The 19,836-nt window shown below is 41.4% G+C and overlaps 1 protein-coding gene across 1 annotated transcript in view; it reads right to left on the bottom strand.

Annotated features, from left to right (window-relative positions):
* The window catches only part of vex (somatomedin B and thrombospondin type 1 domain containing protein vexed), a 242,948-nt gene extending 224,378 nt beyond the window's left edge, over nucleotides 1–18,570 (bottom strand). The window contains exon 1 of the mRNA XM_083140357.1: nucleotides 18,241–18,570. Coding sequence (XP_082996483.1) covers nucleotides 18,241–18,466 — 226 coding nt within the window. The 5' untranslated portion in view covers nucleotides 18,467–18,570. The remainder of the gene's footprint in view (nucleotides 1–18,240) is intronic.
* Between the last annotated feature and the right edge of the window lie 1,266 nt (nucleotides 18,571–19,836).

Genomic DNA, 19,836 nt, shown 5'->3' with positions numbered 1-19,836 from the left:
GGCGCTGCTAAATTAGAACTCTGTGGAAGTATTGACAATCACGGCAAACAAGTAGACAGAGATGCCACGTGCCATGGAACTATTATCGATAACATGTTGTTTACCAGATTCTCTTTTTAATTAGCGTCCCCTTTCTGCCACTTTAGGACACTCACAAAGAACACACACGCACAGGTTGTAGGTGACTGAATGAATGAATGGTTGCTTATTTAAACAACATGAACGCAAATGGTTAACAGAGCACTGTTGTGCATGATACAATGCGTTTAGCATATGATGTAAATGAAAACAAATAGTAATGCGTTAATTACTTTGCTGGTTATAGTGCTGGAGTAATTGTAAATCCAACGGAAAATGTACGTATTAAAAAGAAATAATGTGCAAATTATCCATTACCATTTTCATTCAATCTCTTTTCCACAATGTGATGATAATGAATTAAAATAATAACGTCAATGAGTAGAGGGCAACATCTGCTTCGAATCCACAGAATTCTATTACTTAAAACAACACAGGATGGGGAATAAAAAGGAATGAAAATAGCTCACTATTCTCTTTGCCGTTGGCTGTACGACACGTGCCGAAACAACGTCACTAGAGAAGCAGAATAATTTGTGATTAATTTTAAATACTTGCATTATTTTATATTCTGTGCGCATTATCTTCTTCTATATATATAAAAATGGATGTGGGTGGGTGTGTGTGTATATATTTGTTTGTTCCGGCATAACTCTCGAACGCCAGGAGCAATTTCAACCAAACTTGGTACACGTATCACTTGCAATCTGGAAATAATATTTTGGGGTATGACACCCCTGGCACCCCTAGGGGTGGGTTAGGAAGAGGTGACATGTAAAAATAATCGAGAACCAACCGATATTAAATTCTGCACAAACAGACATCCGTAACTATGCAATCCGCACAACGATAGTGTTTCTGGGTTGTCTAACATTCAGGCTGCGTTGCGAATGGAATCCATAGTTTCCGTGACACTCCCAATGCGGTTGAACTCCAAGTTCATCACCTATCGGCATGGGGGGGGAGAGGGGTGAAAAATAAAATGCCACAAATGACCTAGATGAGTGTCGAATCCATAGTTCTCGGAGTCGCTAAGCTAATTGGTGACATTCACGATCACATGTAAAATTAGTTACATTTTACACTACAATTTGAATTTATTCTTTTGCTGTCTAATACAAGATTGGGATAAATAAATACATGGGCAATGCCGGGTAATCAGATAGTATTATAAAGAGCGGAGTTCCGTAATCATCTGTGTCCAATCCTTCTCCACAATCGAAAGTTAATTTTAAGCATGAACATTGTTCGAAATGTCCATCATTCTTTCCACCACAGAATATTTCATCCGGTCGATAAGGTTAATCAGTTTTGATATAGTGTTTATCTACAAGATATTTAGCTTGCATAGGGTTTTGAGATATAGTATTTTTGATATTGGTATTGGTATCAAGCCCGTGTATCGAGTAGTAAAACAACAATAGACTGTATCGATATATCGTGCTGCTCTGTTTGCATGTTACAAAATTCTCGCTAATGGCAGTTTAGTTATGGTGGGATCTGGCTAGCGACGGGCGCCATCTACTAATTTCCACCATACACTAATTAGTCGTTAGTCGAAACAAAATATCGACTAATTAGTCGAAAGAAATAGTCGACTACTTTTCCGACCAATATTAGTCGAATTAGTCGTTCGACCAATGTTAGTCGAATAAGTCGTTCGACTAATATCAGTCCAATTACTCGAATCAGTCATTCGAGTAATTTTAGTCGAAGTAGTGGATGGTTCGTCTGGAATATGTCGTCTTCCGTTTCGACTAATATTAGTCGGAAATGTAGTGAACTGATGGTTCGACTTGTTTTAGTCCTGAGACTAAAGCTTAATGCCCATTGAGATGCGGGGAAACGCGAGATAGGAAATTCTGTTGTTTGCTTCTATTGAAATTAAATGGTGTAACGCCCACTGAGGCGCCGGAAACGCGTCTGTTGCCGCGTTCTAGCTTAATTTGACTATATTAGTTGAGCGACTAATATTATACCTGCCGCAAAATTAGTTTGGTATTGAGAGCTGAAGGAACACGCGTCACGGTGTTGCCATATCAAGCGGTACAGTACGCACTGCAGCCGTCTGACGCTGTGTCGAGGAAAACGTGTTATGAAAAGGAACAACAATGATGAAATGTGTTATTGTTTTTCGAGGAAAATGGAATAACAATGATGACAACAATGATGAATGTGTTATTGTTTTTCTATTCATTTCCATCTCCCTTACAACATGAACGAATTAATGAAACGAGCATTGTTTACAGGTTACCTTTTCAATCCATTCTGTATATACACTTTCAATAATCATTTCTTGCCGAAGTCGCCGTTAAAGTCTGCCCGTCTTTCAATTATACCGCAACTGAAGTGCACAAAGGCCAGTTGGTGGGGCGTCTGACTTTCACGCGTGAGACCCGCGGTGGTTTGTGGAACTTTTTCAAATATCCCGAGCGGCTCCGGGGTCGACTCAGCCCAAGTGAGTACCTGGGGCAAACCTGTGGTAAAGGCGGTTGGTGAACCACATCACCGCATCACCTCCATAATATGGCCTAGATCGAGGTCGAGAATGTGTGGAGCTCTACCTCCACATCTCCATATGCCTCCATACTTTATTTTGGGTCCATTATTTTTTTTGTATGAGAATCCCAGATATTTTATGACTGTCCTTAAAGATGTTTCCCCACCTTGAAAAAATGCCGAATCTTTCAACGAAACGCGCAGTTTCCCAACAGTGGGATGATCTTTCCTCCTATAATAAGAGTAAATATGGCGAGAATAGCATCTTGCTGAAAAGTATCTAAATTTGTCACGCGTTTACTGATATTCCTCTTCTTTCCTGGGGTTATCAGTTTTGAAGCCTCGCATTTTTTTTTCTACCATATTATATTTTTCTTACCCTATGGTTGTTCTTAGACACGCCAGCAGCAGCAGCAGTCCTGTCCAAAACTTTATTTACAGAAATGATTGGACCCCCATTGTTTCTCTCTTGCTCAAAATATTTGCGCTCAGAACAAACCATCTCCCGCGTTTGGCCTTTGAGAAGAATTAATCGAGTATTGCCTTATGTGCTTGAGATTCTTGACACAAGCACACGACACACTCAAGCAGAACACAGAAAATTATGTACAAAAAATAACACACTAAAACAACACGCTATATACAACAAAGAATACTCTAAATTCAATAAACACTAAACAAACGGACTGGTTAAAATATCACAGTAACGCAACGCAACAAACAAACAAACACGTCCTCTCCCAACAACATGAACTCTGATCGCAGGAAGAATCGCCCGATAAGCGGCAACACCGAGAAAAACGTTTTCTGTTGCTAGGTAACCAGGGCCTGGGTGAAGCACTGGGAAGATTTTGATTCGCTCGCATGCCAGCAACCCACCCTCCCGCAGTGACGTAGACCCGATTTCAACACGTGGTTCGCAAGTGTCAATACCAAACTAATTTTGCGGCAGGTTTAGTCGACTAATTTTCATGTGTTTTTAGATGGTTTTAATAACCGACTAATCGACAAATGCCATCACTAGATCTGGTTGGATTTAGTATACATTGAGTTTGTGATGCGCCAGGGTAAACCCCGTTTTGTTCCCAGGAATTAATTACGAATATAACTTACCGCATTCTGCAGCTAATTTAACCCCTTGTTCTTTGGAGGCGGCGACAAAGAACAACTCCCAAACATTCTGTTTTCCGTCCAAAGCAATTAATTGACCAACGCCACTCGACGCATGAGTTATTAAACCCGCCGGTACACTCGGCTTCTCCGTGGCAAAACAGCTTTTAATTAACGGCACTTGTCGTCAGATCCTACGGAATTTGTTCGGGTAGCAGTCCCCTTGTTCCTTTTTGCGCTCTGTCTCGGCCGGACAGGAGAGAAAAAAGTTGGGCTGCTGGCACCCTCTGCCCACGCGACAGGGTTGCCAGTTGCAGGCGCTGTCCTCAAGGTCACTTCTGTGTACCTGTGCCTGAATACCAACGAGAGTGATGTGTGTCTGGTGGGGAAAGTCGCGCGAGTGCAGCAGTGAGTCACCTGAGTTTGCTCGACGATGTGTGTATATAAACACGAGATCAGGGCAGGACTGCACTGAAGGTCCTTAAAATAGTGTATGCTGGACTTGCACGGTGATGTGAACGTGAAAGAAAAGAAAACAGTGCAGGTGTACTATACCCTGTCCCACCTAACTGTGGAGCAAGACGGCGCGTAGCGTCAGAGTCCCTTTCCCCCACTCCACGCAATTCCGTTCCTCTCACGTGTTCATTGGTGGAACCGTGTCGCGTCACTACTTGCGCAGAGACTTGATTTCGTTTGCCTGCTCTACAGTTGGCTGGGATAGAGTATATATCCTGGAAATCTCTGGATCACGGCCGCGCATAACGGTAGAGAAGGGTAGGAAGCGAGTGGACGGAGCGAAACGAAGTTGCTTCAAAGGCTGGTAACGGCAGTAGCTTTTTCCCCCTTCACGCAATCCTATTCCATCTTACATGTTGATTGGTCGAGCAGTCTCGAGTCAGTACTTGCGCAGAGGCTTGCTTTCGTTCGCTCGCTCAAGAGATCCCGGTACAGAGTATAGTGCGCATGCTCAGACTTCCACACACAGGGATACAAGCGAAGATCAGAGCTTGAAGTGGAAATTCTTAGCTGGGGGATGTTAGTCTAGCCTTGAGGATATCCCTATGGTTTAATATGGTGACAATGAGGCAGCTTGGGGGGGAGGAGAGTGCTTTGCGAAAATTTTGCTAGCTGAGATACCATTCCCTCACTTCGATTGGATTCCAAAAGCGAGAGGGGGGCAAAAAGTAGGGGGCAGTTTCTCCCTCGCCCCCCCCACCAATCGCCGCCACTGCTGAAGAAGATACATATACATTAAGAAGCTAACAGTTGACACAAAAACAACATACTAACTAACTAACTAACTAACTCTCTAGCCTTCTTAAACCCGAAGGTTCATGGCTGCAGCAACACAGGCCTTCCATCTGTCCCTATCTTCAGCAAGATCTATATACTCTTTTCCATCCCTACCGATTTCCCTTAGGTCCATCTCGACGTTGTCCCTCCATCTTCGTCTTGGCCTTCCTACTGGTCTCTTACCATCAGGTTTCCCAACAAGAATCCTGAAAACTCCTCTTTCCTCTCCCATTCGTGCCACATGGCCTGCCCACCTAAGTCTTCTTGATTTAATTATTCTAATAATGTCTGGACATGAATACAAATTATGTAGTTCTAAATTATGTAACCTTCTCCAAGTAAACTTGATAAAAGATAAAGACGGTGATTTTCTAGCTGACCCAAGCGATATTCTAAATAGATGGAAGAACTACTTTAATGACCTTTTAAATGTCCATGTAGGAGATAAATCAGAAGTGAATGAAGTACACACAGCAGAACCTTTAGTCCCAGAACCTAACTTGACTGAAGTTAAAGATGCTATTAAAAGGCTAAAGAATAACAAAGCACCTGGCATTGATTTAATACCAGCTGTGTTAATTAAATATGGTGGAAATTCATTACTTTGTCAAATTCATAAATTAATTTGTTTAATATGGAAGAAAGAAGAAATCCCTCAACAGTGGAAAGAATCCATAATTATTCCTGTGTTTAAAAAAGGTGATAAAATGAACTGCAATAATTACCGTGGAATTTCTCTACTCTCAACAACATATAAAATATTATCTAACATTCTTTTAACAAGACTAACCCCATATGCTAATGAAATTATAGGTGATTATCAATGTGGATTTAAACGCAACAGATCAACTACAGATCAAATTTTTCACATCAGACAGACACTTGAAAAAAAGTGGGAATATAATCAAAATGTCCATCAGCTATTCATTGATTTCAAAAAAGCATATGATTCGGTCAAAAGAGATACATTATATAATATATTAGTAGAGTTTGGAATACCTAAGAAGCTTGTTAGTATGATAAAAAATATGCACCAGTGAAACAGAAAGTAAAATTCGTGTGGGTATTAATATGTCTGACAAATTTACAATTCATGATGGGTTAAAACAAGGAGATGCATTATCTCCATTGCTCTTTAATTTTGCCTTAGAATATGCTGTTAGGAAGGTAAACGAAACTAAAGAAGGACTAAAATTAAATGGTGTGACTCAGACGTTAGCATATGCAGATGATGTGATTCACGCCCAGCACGGCCATTGCTGTGTCGGGTATCGCATGTAACAAGAAATGAGTGTGTTTTGGAGAGAGATAGACAAGAAAATACTGTTGTGTGTTTCTCTTTACATCACATGCCTTTTGAATAAATTATCTTTCATGTTTTTATCACGAACCTATCTTGAGACGAGGTGACGAACTTCTAACAACGTTTCGGGTATGAAATTCTCATCAAAGGACGGTGCCTGTTATCTACCAAGCACCAAAAAAGCAGGTCGCTATCTCTTCTGTGAGGAAAAGGGAAGTTTCCCCATGAAAACCGGCTCAATTTAGCCAACACGACAGCGCAGATTTACCAAGTTGATGAATGATGAATATATCGGGCAGCAACGTCAGAGTTTCAATGTTTATGCAATCATTCTACTTTTCACGTCATCTTCTTTACGAGTATGGCTCTGTGTGTGTGTGTGTGTGTGGTGTGTGTGTGAGAGAGAGAAAAAGAGAGAGAGAGAGAATGAGAGAGAGAGAGAGAGCATATATACTATATGAGTGGGATTCATCTTCCTGAGGTCCAAGGGCGGTACAGTTGAAATAGTTATAATTATTTATTACTAATAAAAACATTAAATTATAACCAATAAAATTTTATTTCTAAAAAATCTGTATATAAATATTAGTTTCATATAGACCTAGATTAATTATATTATGGCCGTGCGGTCTAAGGTGCTGTGCTTTGGACTCCGACTGCGGGACGCATGGTTTCGAGTCCGCCTGGGTTTCCCACCATCGTGGGGAAATTGGGGAGCTACGAGTGAGTACCGTAACCCGGTCACGTAAATCTCCTATAACGGCTGAGGGTTCGACGTACTGACCCCATGTCATCCCATTAACTGTTGAAGAACTCCACACCTCTGATTGTGGGAGGGAGACTGGCGGTTGGGAGATAGGCCAAGGCCCTTCGAGGGCTGTCACGCCAAGGGTTATTATAAAAATAATTATATTAACCATAACAATATTCTATTTTATATTTAACTTCACTAGAGTTAGACTTGCACTTCTTAAAACCTTCTCTGTGCCCGTATGCAAGTGCTTAATATTAATATAACACTCAAAATCTTTTCAAGCAATCAAGTACGTATTTCGACCAATTTTCTGATGTTCATTTGATTACACATTTATGCAAAATGTTTACTAATCCAATGGAAGGGGTTTCGGTCTGTTATATACGAGCATGTTTACGAGTGCTAGGTCCTTATAAAATTGTCATTGGATTAAGTCAAAGCCAGAGGAGACATCCGATAATTACATGTTTTTGCCATTGTACGTGAAAGTGAATTAATTGAAATTTGTGGGTTCATCGGCACAGATTATACATACATGAAAAAGGAAATGGTTTCCAGCATAATATTATACTTGCAACACAAAAAAGAATAAAACACGACCTTTATACCAACTCGGGCCCGTATCCAAGGTAACGCTTCAAGTTTTTGGAGAGAAAATGTTAATGGTTAGAATTTACACTACTAATATACTTCTAATAACATTGCTTTATTGTGTTTTCATTAGTAATACAGGATATAACACGCACCAAGGTGAATGCATCCATGTGGGTCAATTAGAAAATTCCTTGTAAATTACAACTTTCGGCCGCATTTCTTCTTAATCCAGATTGGATTTTTCACCAACTTTGCTACTCGTTTTATGAAGAAGCAATAAATACGGTAATTACAATAATTCTGCATTGATTTAATGAATAAGTGCTTTGACTTATATTTCTCAACGAATCACATGACGCCATTACTTGCCACCAATGGCTTTTCACTACCTACGATTGACTCACCCGTATGTGTACATCTTGACTAAACCCAACGTTGGCACCACTTTATCGAAAACGTGCACGTTTTCCTTTACTAACAAAAACAATTAATACATTACTGTTGAGGCCCAAGATAGACACGCACACAGCAGCACACCCGTAAGTCGTAACAAGACGCCTCAGTGATTTTCACGATGTATAAAGGACACCAGCTGGTCACGCAGGCGCAGTAAAATCTTAAGCGTAATTAATCACCCTGGGTCGGATGAAATAAAAGCTGGCTGGGCTTTAACCTTCTTTAGATAAATCTCTTTCCCGCTTCACGAAAACTTTCGTCTTCGGTCAACAGAGAGTTGAAGAAAGTTAATCGTTATATAATTATAGAGGGAGCTCATAGACGAAATTGTGAACGCGCTCTACCAGGAACGGCGAGTTCGAAATGCTGATCCAAGTTGGAACGTAGCGTTGATATTTTTGAGACATGGAGTAAAGAAGCTGACGGAGCAAGTCGAGAGTGACGTCACATGAAGTTAGCTCGAATCGTTCGGTTGATTTGATTGATTTGCTGTATTTTACTTCGCTTCTCTAGCCACTTTTGGCTAATTTGCGAAGATGGGGATGAGTGATGATATGATGAAAGTCATGAATGGACACTCTGAAACATCCATGCCCAGGCCGGGATTCGAATCCGGGACCTCTGGCGTCGTAGCGCGATATTCTAACCACTCCGCCATGGGGGCCTGTAAAAATCATTCGGAATAGCCATGAAAGTGCTTGGTGTCTAAATGATGTTTTATATATATATATATATATATATATATATATATATATATATATATATATATATATATATATATATATATATATATATATATATATATAGGTGGCCGCGGTGGCTCAGTCGGTAACGCGTCTGACTACCATGCTAAAGGTCCCGGGTTCGATCCCCGGTGGAAGCGGCCCCGGCGCCCACCCAGCGTCGAATAACATGGGTACCTGGGGAAACCCTGGGGGGGGGTAAAGGCGGCCAGGGGCGTGATGCTGATCACATCACCCCCACTCATGACCGGATCAAGAAAGTGTGGGGCGTTACCCCCACACCCCTTCATGGCGTGGTGCTATGCACAGGGGAGCACTTTACCTTTTATATATATATATATATATATATATATATATATCAGTTTGTTTGGCGTTTACCTGCATTACAGAAAACTACAGTTTTGTCATAGTGAAGGTGCGAGAGGTCTATTTTAGCCTAAATATGCATTTTTGTGGTGTTATATTAAATATGTCTGCACCCAGAATATATTCCTGGCTCTGCACTCATTTTCTCCGTCTCCTTCATTGATGACAGTGGCGGCGGTTAGGGGGGGGCGTAGGGCCCCCACTTTTTGCCACCTTTGGCCCCGCACTATGCTAAACCTTATCTACAGAGGTAAGTAAACTGTCCTCCCCCCCAACTTTTGGCACCTTACCCACCGACCCCAGTTTGGGAACCCAATCGCCGACACTGACTGATGAATATGTATTATTATAAATATTACTAATAATCAAATAAAATTTATTAAGTAATATAGGTGCAGAAGAGCGAGGGAATTTCTCTTAACGAAAGGGAATGTTTTGTCTTGTGGAAGGAAAATTGTACAACAGATTACGATCACTGCCTGACTGATGTTTCCGAGGCGGGAGCAATACAGAAAACATCCGCCCATCTCCAAAGCATTCCATTAAAAGCGCCGCGTGTTGCTAAAAAATCTGTAGAAGAGATCTCGGGTAATTGCCCAACGAGGGCGCTTCGAAATCTCGCCGTCGTTCGAAGCAGCGCCACGCTTTTGAAGTGGCTAAAAAATCAACTTCCTTGTGAATATTTCATAAGCTCGCAGCACAAGCACGTCAGAAAGTTGTTGGTTGCTGCCTCCGTTCCAAAAGCGTCCCGAAAATATCCGTTTTCCCGAACGGAGTTTATGAAAAGAACTGGCAAAACAGTCGGAGGGAAGCACGAATTAAAAGCTCCCGCCAAGGGGGAAGTTTGCGAGGGAATGATCGGAAAACGATAGCCCAGAAGCAACGGAACAATGGGCAAATAGATTTAGGGCAAGAAATGTTGGTGGTAAAACACCAACGAACGAAGGGGAGAAACAAAGGAAGAGGACGAAATGTGTGGTTTTGTTGGTTTCGGGTTTCTGGAAACCGTTGAAATCGAAATTAGGGGCAGCAGAAACAGTGTTACCCTTGTACTTTTTCTGTTTTTCTACATTACATATTTTCTCATGGACAATGGTTTCCTTCTTCGCTGTCAGCAGTGTTGCCAACTATTAGAATGCTGAACTCACTGAAATCCACTAAAATATCCACGTAGGAAATATAAAATATGATCGAATCTAATACTAGGTTGTGCTGTCTGCATTGATGTAATAATAGTATTACATGTGCACAATACATAAGAGTTTATAATCTGTGAACTTGCAAGAGAAATAGTAAGGTAAAGTTCCCCGTGCATATAGCGCCACCATGTCATGAAGGCAGTGACGTGCAGTGACACTTGGGGTAGCAATCAGTGGCGAGCTCAAGGGGGAGGGGGTTGGTGTGGCCCCTTTAGGGCCAAGTATTCCTAAAAAATAGAACGTCAATAACAGGAAAAGATTGCAAAATGATGAATGAGTACTAAAATAAGTACATGTAACTCCCACCCCCATTCGAAAATAAAAGATGATTTGATTTGACCACTAAGACAGAGATCCTGGGTTCGAATCTCGGCTTGGCCATGGGTATTCTTTGATTGTGTCCCTTCATCAATTTTATCGCATCATCTTCGCGATTAGCCAAAAGTGGCGGAAAGCGAAGTAAAGTAAATCAAGCAATAAATAAATGACTTGATTTCATTTTTGTTACTTAGCGTTGTCACATTTGGTTAATTGCAAAGATGATACGATAAAATTAATGAAGGGACAAACACAAAGAACATCTATACCCAGGTCGGAGTTCGAACCTGGAACTCCTGGTGTCCTAGCACACTGTGATAATCACTCCCCCACGGTTGATTGATTTGGTGTTTTAAGTCCACTTTATGCACAGAAACAAAACAGGTAACAAAACACACTTTTTTGTAGTTTCTTCAATAATATTCATTTAGCTTTATGAGTTCTGAGATACATTTTTCATTCCAATGCAGAGTATAACACATAGGAACAAGAATGCGCGCTCATCACGAGTTCGAATCCCGGCCTGGATTGTTCATATGAGGCCCCTTCATCAATTTCATCACTCATCCTCATTTTCGCGATAACCAAATATGGCAGAAAAGCGAAGTAAAATAATATATTTTGGAGGTGATGTGATCAGCACCACGTTCCGGCCGCCTTTACTCCCAAGGGTTGCCACCAGGTACCCATTGATTTCAGGCTGGGTGAGCCTCAGCTTTATGCGGGGACAAACAAGAACGGGAAAATTCCGACCTTAGAACAACAACCCCGGGAATCGAACCGGGTCTCCCGCGTGACCATACCTTTCTAAGGATTTTATTTGAAAAACTCAAATTTATATTCCCCTGTTTGACAAACGCACACCGGATGAGAAATAACCAATAATGGATCGCCATTTTGTTCTGGACAAAGAAACAGGGCCAAGAAGGAATGTCGCCTTGTACAGATAATCTTAAATCATCGTAAAATGGTGTCCCCTTATTGCATCATAAGCATAGGTTAAGCAAAAAGTTACGAAATAATGTTTCGCACGCTGGGCTATGCGCAGCATATGTTGAAAGCACAAAGGCTTTTCTCTCGTAATAAGGTCATCTATAAATCTTGTCCGGTATTAGTTCGGTCTGCTGGTTCCAAGAGAAATAATGCCTTTTGATTAATATTTTACCTGTTTGTTTTTCGTAACCAAGCAGCTTGAAACGGGTCTCACTTGCGGTGGCCTAATTTGCTTGCACAGTGTTGCACGTGATGAATGCTTTTCGTCCGGAGAAAAACTCATAAGCGAATGTCAACTTTCTGAATATTGCCGTTCCAGACTTTACGTTACTTGCTCGTGTTGATTTAGAATGAAGGCTTCCAAATTGTGTGTGTTCGTAAAATTGGCGCCTTCTTCAAATCAAAAAACTTTATTCGTATCCCACGAGGAGTACATAATTAAACAAGTATGGTTATAAGTACCAATACCATGACGCCAACATGTGGCAATTCTGGGAAGTATAATATCAACACTTACGAGCAGCTAGGGACAGCATTAGTACCTTGGGACATACATGCTAACAGCACCAAACCTGCCCTGCCTAACCTATTCACGTAGGCATATCATAGCATAAATAAGCATGTAAATAAGTTTGGCAAGTTATACGGTATTTTGTTTATGTATGTCCCAAGGTGCTAATGTTGTCCCTACCCGCCCGTGTCCAACACTTCCATTTTATCTCGAAATATTTTCGATAAATCTGACACAATCGACTTATCGATATTCTTTTAAGCCATTGATTTGAACTACTGAAACTTTAAAAATCATAAAGAAAAAAAGGTTCCTTATATCTTATACTGCATGCTCTAATCCCTCGCAACATGCAATGAAACCTCAGAAAACCCAGTCATGTTCTACTCGCACAGATTACTATCGCTCTTGCACATTCACAAATGATAAATTCCTATCTCTTGTGCACGTGTGCTACAATTAGTCCATCACTGCAGACAGAAATATGATGTATATTATATTTGTTCACTTGCATTACTAGATTATATTCTATACACATTGAATTACATACGATGGTAATGAGATTATCCAGGCTATGTTCAATCATCGCACACTCGATTAATATATATTTAATTTTCCGACAACAAATGTAATCCGTGGTATAGGACAGTTCGAAGTTCCCTTATTCCATTGTCAATATTCACCTTAGTGTTAGCCTGTGTTTTACATTCAAGCATTTCAAAGTATTAACAAGCTACAGAGTATCCACTGTCTTGGGAATTCTGGAAAACTTGCAAAAGTCAACGATTTTTTTTAAAAAAAATCATTTGAAACACTTAAAAAGCTTGATTCAGCATGTTAAAGCAGCAGAGAATCAGTGGCGTGTCCAGGATTTTCGAAAGGGGGACTTATGTGTTCTGGTTTTACTAGTCAGTCCTATATTTTGCCATCTTCCTCAGCATTTGACGTTCTATTTTTTCAGGAATGCTGGGCCGATGACCCCCCCACCCAACAAATGATCTGGATAACCTGGAAAAGTCATGTATTTTGTGGGAACCCTGATTAAGAATCATCAGCGTCTGTTATTGCATACCCTTGGGTACAATCAAAGTCAAAATCCTGATTGATTGATTGAGTTGGTGTCTTAAGTCCACTTTGTGAACAGTAAGGCTAATTGGGACTGGACCTACAGTTTAAAGTTGGATCCGAACCACCATGTGCCTCCACCGGGTATCGAACCCGGGACCCTTTGATTACAAGGCGACGACGCTACCACTGCGCCATCGGGGAGACCTAAACTCATATTCCCTCTTGTGTGCATGCACCGAAGCCCCTTAGGCGTGGAATTCCATAGAAGCGTATAGGCTTTTGTTTTCATCAACCTGAAAACAAAACTTGCTCTCAAGGACGAATCGTCTTTTGCCTAAGGGCATCCCATACCATTTCCACTCGTGGAAACACGATACAATCACGATATCATTAACGGAGAGGAGGATGCGACTTACAAGCGAACTTACCTGCACTCAATTAGCTAATTGACTAACCATTTGTGCTATATGATCCTTTTCGCGCTGCACGGCATTACCAATTTTCCTCCACATACTGGCTCTATCCCTTCTTCCTGCTTACAGTTTTTTTTCTTTCTCTTTTTACATACTAACCAGGGAAACTATGTACACAGGCGTATGCTGAGGGGGGGACTGATGGGTTTACAGCCCCCTCCGAAATTTTGCGGAAATTAACATTTTTCATATAAAAGCAGTGATAAGTAGTGAAAAACCAGTTGTAAATGCAAATCCCACTTCAAATGAACCCCGTTTGCTATTTTGGAGAGTGAAAAGGTCTAAACATACGAAATGTCTTATTGTGTATGCAGTGGTGTGCCCAGGATCTTCGAAAGGGAGGGGGTTACGTATACTTTTTTTTCGTAGTCAGCCCTCATTTTGTCATATTTTCCTACCTTTGATGTTTTTTTTTAGGAGTACTGAGCCAAAAGGGGGGGGGGGGTTATAAACCCCACCAACCCCCCTTGGGCACGACCTTTACAATTCCAGCCCCTCCCGAAAAATATCCTACGTACGTCAATGTAGACAGACGCGGCAGTCAAGGAAATATGAGTGACGATTGTATCTTGTTTGAACCTTTTTTCCTCCTAAACATCCACGGTAGCGTAGCTGCTACAGCTGTCACCTTGTAATCAAAGGGTTCCGGGTTCGATCCCCGGTGGAGGCATATTACACACTGGCTCGGGTGGCAGTTTAAATTGTAGCTCCGATAGCTTATCTGAGCATAAAGTGAATTTAAAACCAACGAAGCAACCCCCGTAACTCCAAGCAAATGCTGAGATAGTACCTATAGCAAAGGCCACGTCCAGTTCCTATTAGCCTATCTGAGCATAATATCGACTCAAAATAAAACTAAGCAAACTTTATCGTCGTGATTAATCTAACAGTGACGTAAAATAGCAAAAATAGGAAGAAAAGATAAAAACGTTCTGGTCGCAATTTTTGTTCTGTCATGTCGTGGTCCAGTGCGCATGTATAACAGCCGATTGGAATGACCTGGTTCAATTCCCAGGTCTGATATTCTTATGCGATTTTTACCGTCGATATCCCTGCGTAATGGGTTCTGGCCAGTGGCGTGCCCAAGGGTAGGGGTTGGTGGGGGTTATACCCCCCCTTTTTGGCCCAGTATTCCTAAAAAGATACATCAAACGCAAGAAAAGATGGCAAAATGAGGGCTGACTACTAAAAAATGTATACCTAACCCCCTCCTTTCGAAAATCCTGGGCACGCCACTGTTGGCGCCTCATGACCACAAACACTGGGGAGGGGATATTGTCTGAAGTGCATATGACATTTAAAGTTGTGCATTTTCATACTTACTATATCATAAATACGTCATACTTTGGCTCAAACCCTTAATTTCCTTACTTATTTCATTTTAGCAACCATCATCAATGTTCAATATGTATTAAGTATTTAATATCAGGCACGTACCTAGAAATTTATTTCGTGGGGAGTCCGAAACAAGTGTCCCAAAATAATAATATTTAAATTAAAATAATTATAAATATATTAATTAATTAAAATAGTAGGTATTAATTAAGACATTCAAATTACCTAATATTATAATTTTAGTACATGAATAGGTAAAACACAGTACAATGATAGTGATCTAACAGGTCGTATTCATTATGTAGCTCACCAAAAGTTAAGGTCTGCAAAATTTGTAAAAGAAACAACTGCCCTGGTAAGGAAATTAATGTTAAATAGATAAAGAACTGAATATTTATTGAATATAAAAAAGGATGTTAAATCCAGTCGTCCAAAAAATAAAGTTCCTGGTAATATTTTATGCATATTATTATAAATAGTAATAATTTTGCATAAATCTTTGGTACTGTAATTCAAAATTATATGATCCCAATATAATCCTTGCCTTCCAATACGTTCGACGGAAATAAGTAACCTTCAATTAAGCAACAAGTAACTGTTCATTATTTTAGTTACTTTGTTATTTCATCATTTCATTTTAGTATTTGGTAAATCTTTCGGGGGGTCCGGACTCCTTGAACCACCCTACATACGCCCTTGTTTAATATGTATATTTTAACATAGCTTTCGCGGAACCGAAGAAGTGTAAAGCTACGCTCCCTTGTCTCAGACGTTTGGAGTCTCCAGCAAATTTCCCCTTCTGAACCACCCTTTCCGAGGTCCTGGGTTGAACCACCACCATGACCGAGGTTGAAAATATGTGAGGGAGGGAGAACTTTACCCTTTTGTAGGTTAACAGCGAGACAAAAGACTGAAGCAGGCTTACGAGGGTGGTTCAGCATGCTCCGCCCCTGACCCATTTCCAGTGATAGTAGAGACCTGTAATTTTATATGTAACATTGTTCATTCTTTAGACTAATATTCACAAAGTTTCAAGAATTTACAACAATTTCTCTTTTCGTTACACGTTGATGATCAGTAAGAAGTGTAGCCACATGTGAAACAATGGAAAAATCTGAGGTCCGAGCAGTGATAAAATATTAACTCAAGAAAAATCTAACACCGAAAGACATCCATGCAAATATGGTGGGAACTCTTGGAGACTCTAGCCTATCATATGATCTAGTGAAGAGATGGTGCCGTGAATTTAAATGTGGTCGGCAGACCTGTGAAAATGAGCATGGTGGTGGCTCATCTGCAACGGTGACCACAGCAGAAATGATTACAAAAGTGCATGACATGATTTTGGCAGACCGGCGAGTGACTGTCCGCCATATAGCAGACACATGTGGCATCTCAACTGGCAGTGTGCATTCAATTATTCATCATCATTTGTTAATGAAAAAAATCTCTGCACATTGGGTCCCGAGAATGCTGACGGTCAACCAAAAGAGGACACGTCGTGTGAAAGTCAGAACCTGTTGCGGACAATAAAGGCTGACAAGCCAAAGTTTCTGAAGAGATTTGTTATGATGGATGAAGTGTGGGTTCACCACTTCGATCCCGAAAGTAAACGCCAAAGCATGCAATGGAAACACCCCCATTCTCCACCCCCAAAGAAATTCAAGGTTCAGCCAACAAAGGGCAAAGTGATGGCATCTGTGTTCTGGGATGCAGAAGGAATCCATCTCCAACAGGGAAAGACAATCACAGGTGTTTATTCTGTAACCCTAATTGAAGAATTACGTACTGCCATCAAGGAGAAACGCCGCGGAATGTTCGCCCGTGGTTTGTTGTTCCATTGTGACAATGCTCTCGCCCACACCTCCCAAGTTGCGGTGGCTGCAATTCATGCAGCAAGGTTCGAAATTGTCCCTCATGCCCCTTATACTTCAGATCTGGCCCCCAGTGACTTCCACCTGTTCCCGAACATGAAGAAACACCTTCGTGGAAAACATTTTGCCAGCGATTCCGAGGTTATGGATGTTGTGAATGCTTGGTTGCAGGACCAACCAAAATATTCTTTTTCTGTTGGGATTGAAGCACTGGAAGGCCGATTGGAAAAGTGTGTTAATGTTGCAGGGGACTATGTTGAAAAGTGACAGTGATTTGGTTTTCCTACGAGGGTTCCTTCTATGTCAGGGGCGGAGCATGCTGAACCACCCTCGTATTCTGTATGTGCATCATATTATCATGGACGTCCGCAGAATTTCTTCTTGGGGGGGCAAAGGAGGCATATTTCTCCCCATAATAGTAATGCCCCCTCAAAAAGCACCATTTCAATCTGCAATTATCACTTATCTTGAACGAATTTAGAATAATTAACATAAATTACTGTGACTGAAATGAAATTGTGTGAAATATATACTTTTTAGGTGGAAATTTATTCCCCCCCCCCCCTTCCGGACGTCCATGCATACAATCATTCGCCTTGAGTGTACCGAGTAAAAAACACATAAAAAACGAAGAAAGTCCGTTGTGAATGGTTGCCAGTCAGTTGAAAGTTGATTTACTTTACTTTGATTCGCTTCTCTACCACTTTTCACTACATGAGTGATGATATGATGAAATTGATGAAGGGACACTCACAAAGGCTCAGGCCTCAATTCGAACCCGAGTCTCCTGGCGCCATAGCGCGCTATGCTGACAACTTTATTTTTAGGAAGGAAAATCCTAAGCGGTAGTTTCCGTCGCCAGTCTTTGTTTTCTCACGCCTTTAGTCAATATTCACGGTCTTCTCATTTAGGACAAACACAAATATCCATGTTTTACCCAGGATTCGAACCCGGAACCTCTGGCTTAGCAGCGCGCTACGCTGACCACTCCGCTACGGAAGTCGTCAGTTTTCCTTTGTGTTGAGTTGATCCTTTGTCAGTTTCATTCGAAGGGATTGGAGGAATTAACAAGGGGGTTCTGTTCCCTATGTAAGGGTGGGGGAGAGGTATGTGAAAAGTAGCACCTGTTATGTTTATCTTACAAGCAAGGACATAGCTTGTCTTCTCCTTCAAACCAACAACCCAAAAGATAAAACACGACACAAATACTACAGCATGCTCCCAATTATGGCTCTAACAGCAAGAACATGCGGGTAACGAGTTCGAATCTTACCTCCGCAAGCATCCTTGAAATCGGTACAGCAGTCGCCCAACTTTAGGCACGCGTGGTCACAGTAGCAAGGCTTGTCGCTCAAGTCCTCGATGATCGCGTTGATCGGCGCTTTCTGCACGACACACGACGAATCTCTCCCGGGGCAACAAAGTTTCGCTTCGCGGCAGCTGCCGGCCAGGGTGCCGGACGCTGCGAGCAGCAGGAAAAGGCAGCCGAGTGCGATCATGTTTCTACGCGCGCCGCCGAACACACTTCACGATGAGATATAACCGAACCTTTCGCACGAGCACGCAGTCACTGACTGCCCAAACGCTTTCGCTTCTGAGGCACGCCGGCCGCGAACCCAAACAAAAGCCGCAACCGGCCGACAGGTGGCACGCATGTCCGAGACGGCGGGAGAAAGCTCTCGGGCACTGACGCGAAGGGTTGCAAGAACCTTAAAAGTTATCGTCTGGCGGCTGATAAACGCTGTCCGTCGTCTTGGGCGGAATTTTCAAACTATGTAAGTGTATCTATTGTGATTATATTATTTAGCGTCAATTTTCTGCTACATTTTTGGTCGAGGACCGGAATTCAAACCCGAAGCCTTCCTTGACGAGACCCAGCCAGAGGTCGAGTGGTTAACATAGGCGCGCGCACGGGGGGCAAGGGGGGATATGCCCCCCATAATCATGGACGCCCGCAGATTTTTTTCCACGGAGGGACAAGCAAGGTACTTTTCCATGGGGAATATTACCCCGATAATAGTGTTGCCCCCTCGGAAAACAGCTCTTGAATTTGAAATTATCACATTCCTGCATCCCCATTATTGAAACCAAATTACACGTACGAAAATGTATTTTTAGATTTGGCCATCCTTGCTCCCCTTCCAGACGTCCATGCCCCTATATTATTTATTATACATTCACTAGAAATTTAGGATAGAGGAATCTTATCGTCGTTATTAAACGATATTATACTCTTAAAGAAAATGAAATAGTATTTTCAAGCCGATGAAAATTCAAAGCAAGAAAGGGGTGCAGTGGCGCAACCACAGGGGGCAGGGGCATTGCCCCCCAACCTTAGACGGAAATCAATTTTAGGGGGCAAACATGGAAGTAAAGGAAAGCAAGACTAGCAGAATCTAAGAGTAGCAGGACAAAAGGAGACTCAAGATGGAATTTGTTTTCACGTCTTTCTTGCATTATTTCTTCCAGACGGCCAAGAGCACCTGCAGGGGGACAGAGCTGCAATTGCCCACTCCATTTCAAATTTTATACAAATAAAAATAAATTTCGTAAAATTGTCTTGCTAACTTCGCCCACAATATCTACTTTTCTTGCAGTTTAATGAAGTTCAGAGCCGTAGCTAGCGGTTGGCGGGAGTTCGCCCTGGACGCCGAACGATCTAAATGAAAAAAAATTGTAAAAGTGAATGCTATGGCGTTCCATGAAAATTTTTGCACCATATTAAATCAATATTGTTTTCATTTTGCAAAAATGTGGATCTATATATATATATATATATATATATATATATATATATATATATATACACACACACACACACACACACACATACATACATAATCAATTCATCCGCCCCATAAAAGCAAAA

The sequence above is a fragment of the Lepisma saccharinum genome, chromosome 18, assembly GCF_977018435.1.
Source record: "Lepisma saccharinum chromosome 18, izLepSacc3.1, whole genome shotgun sequence".
NCBI classification, from domain to species: Eukaryota; Metazoa; Arthropoda; class Insecta; order Zygentoma; family Lepismatidae; genus Lepisma; species Lepisma saccharinum.
This window is presented reverse-complemented; position numbering and strand designations above follow the sequence as displayed.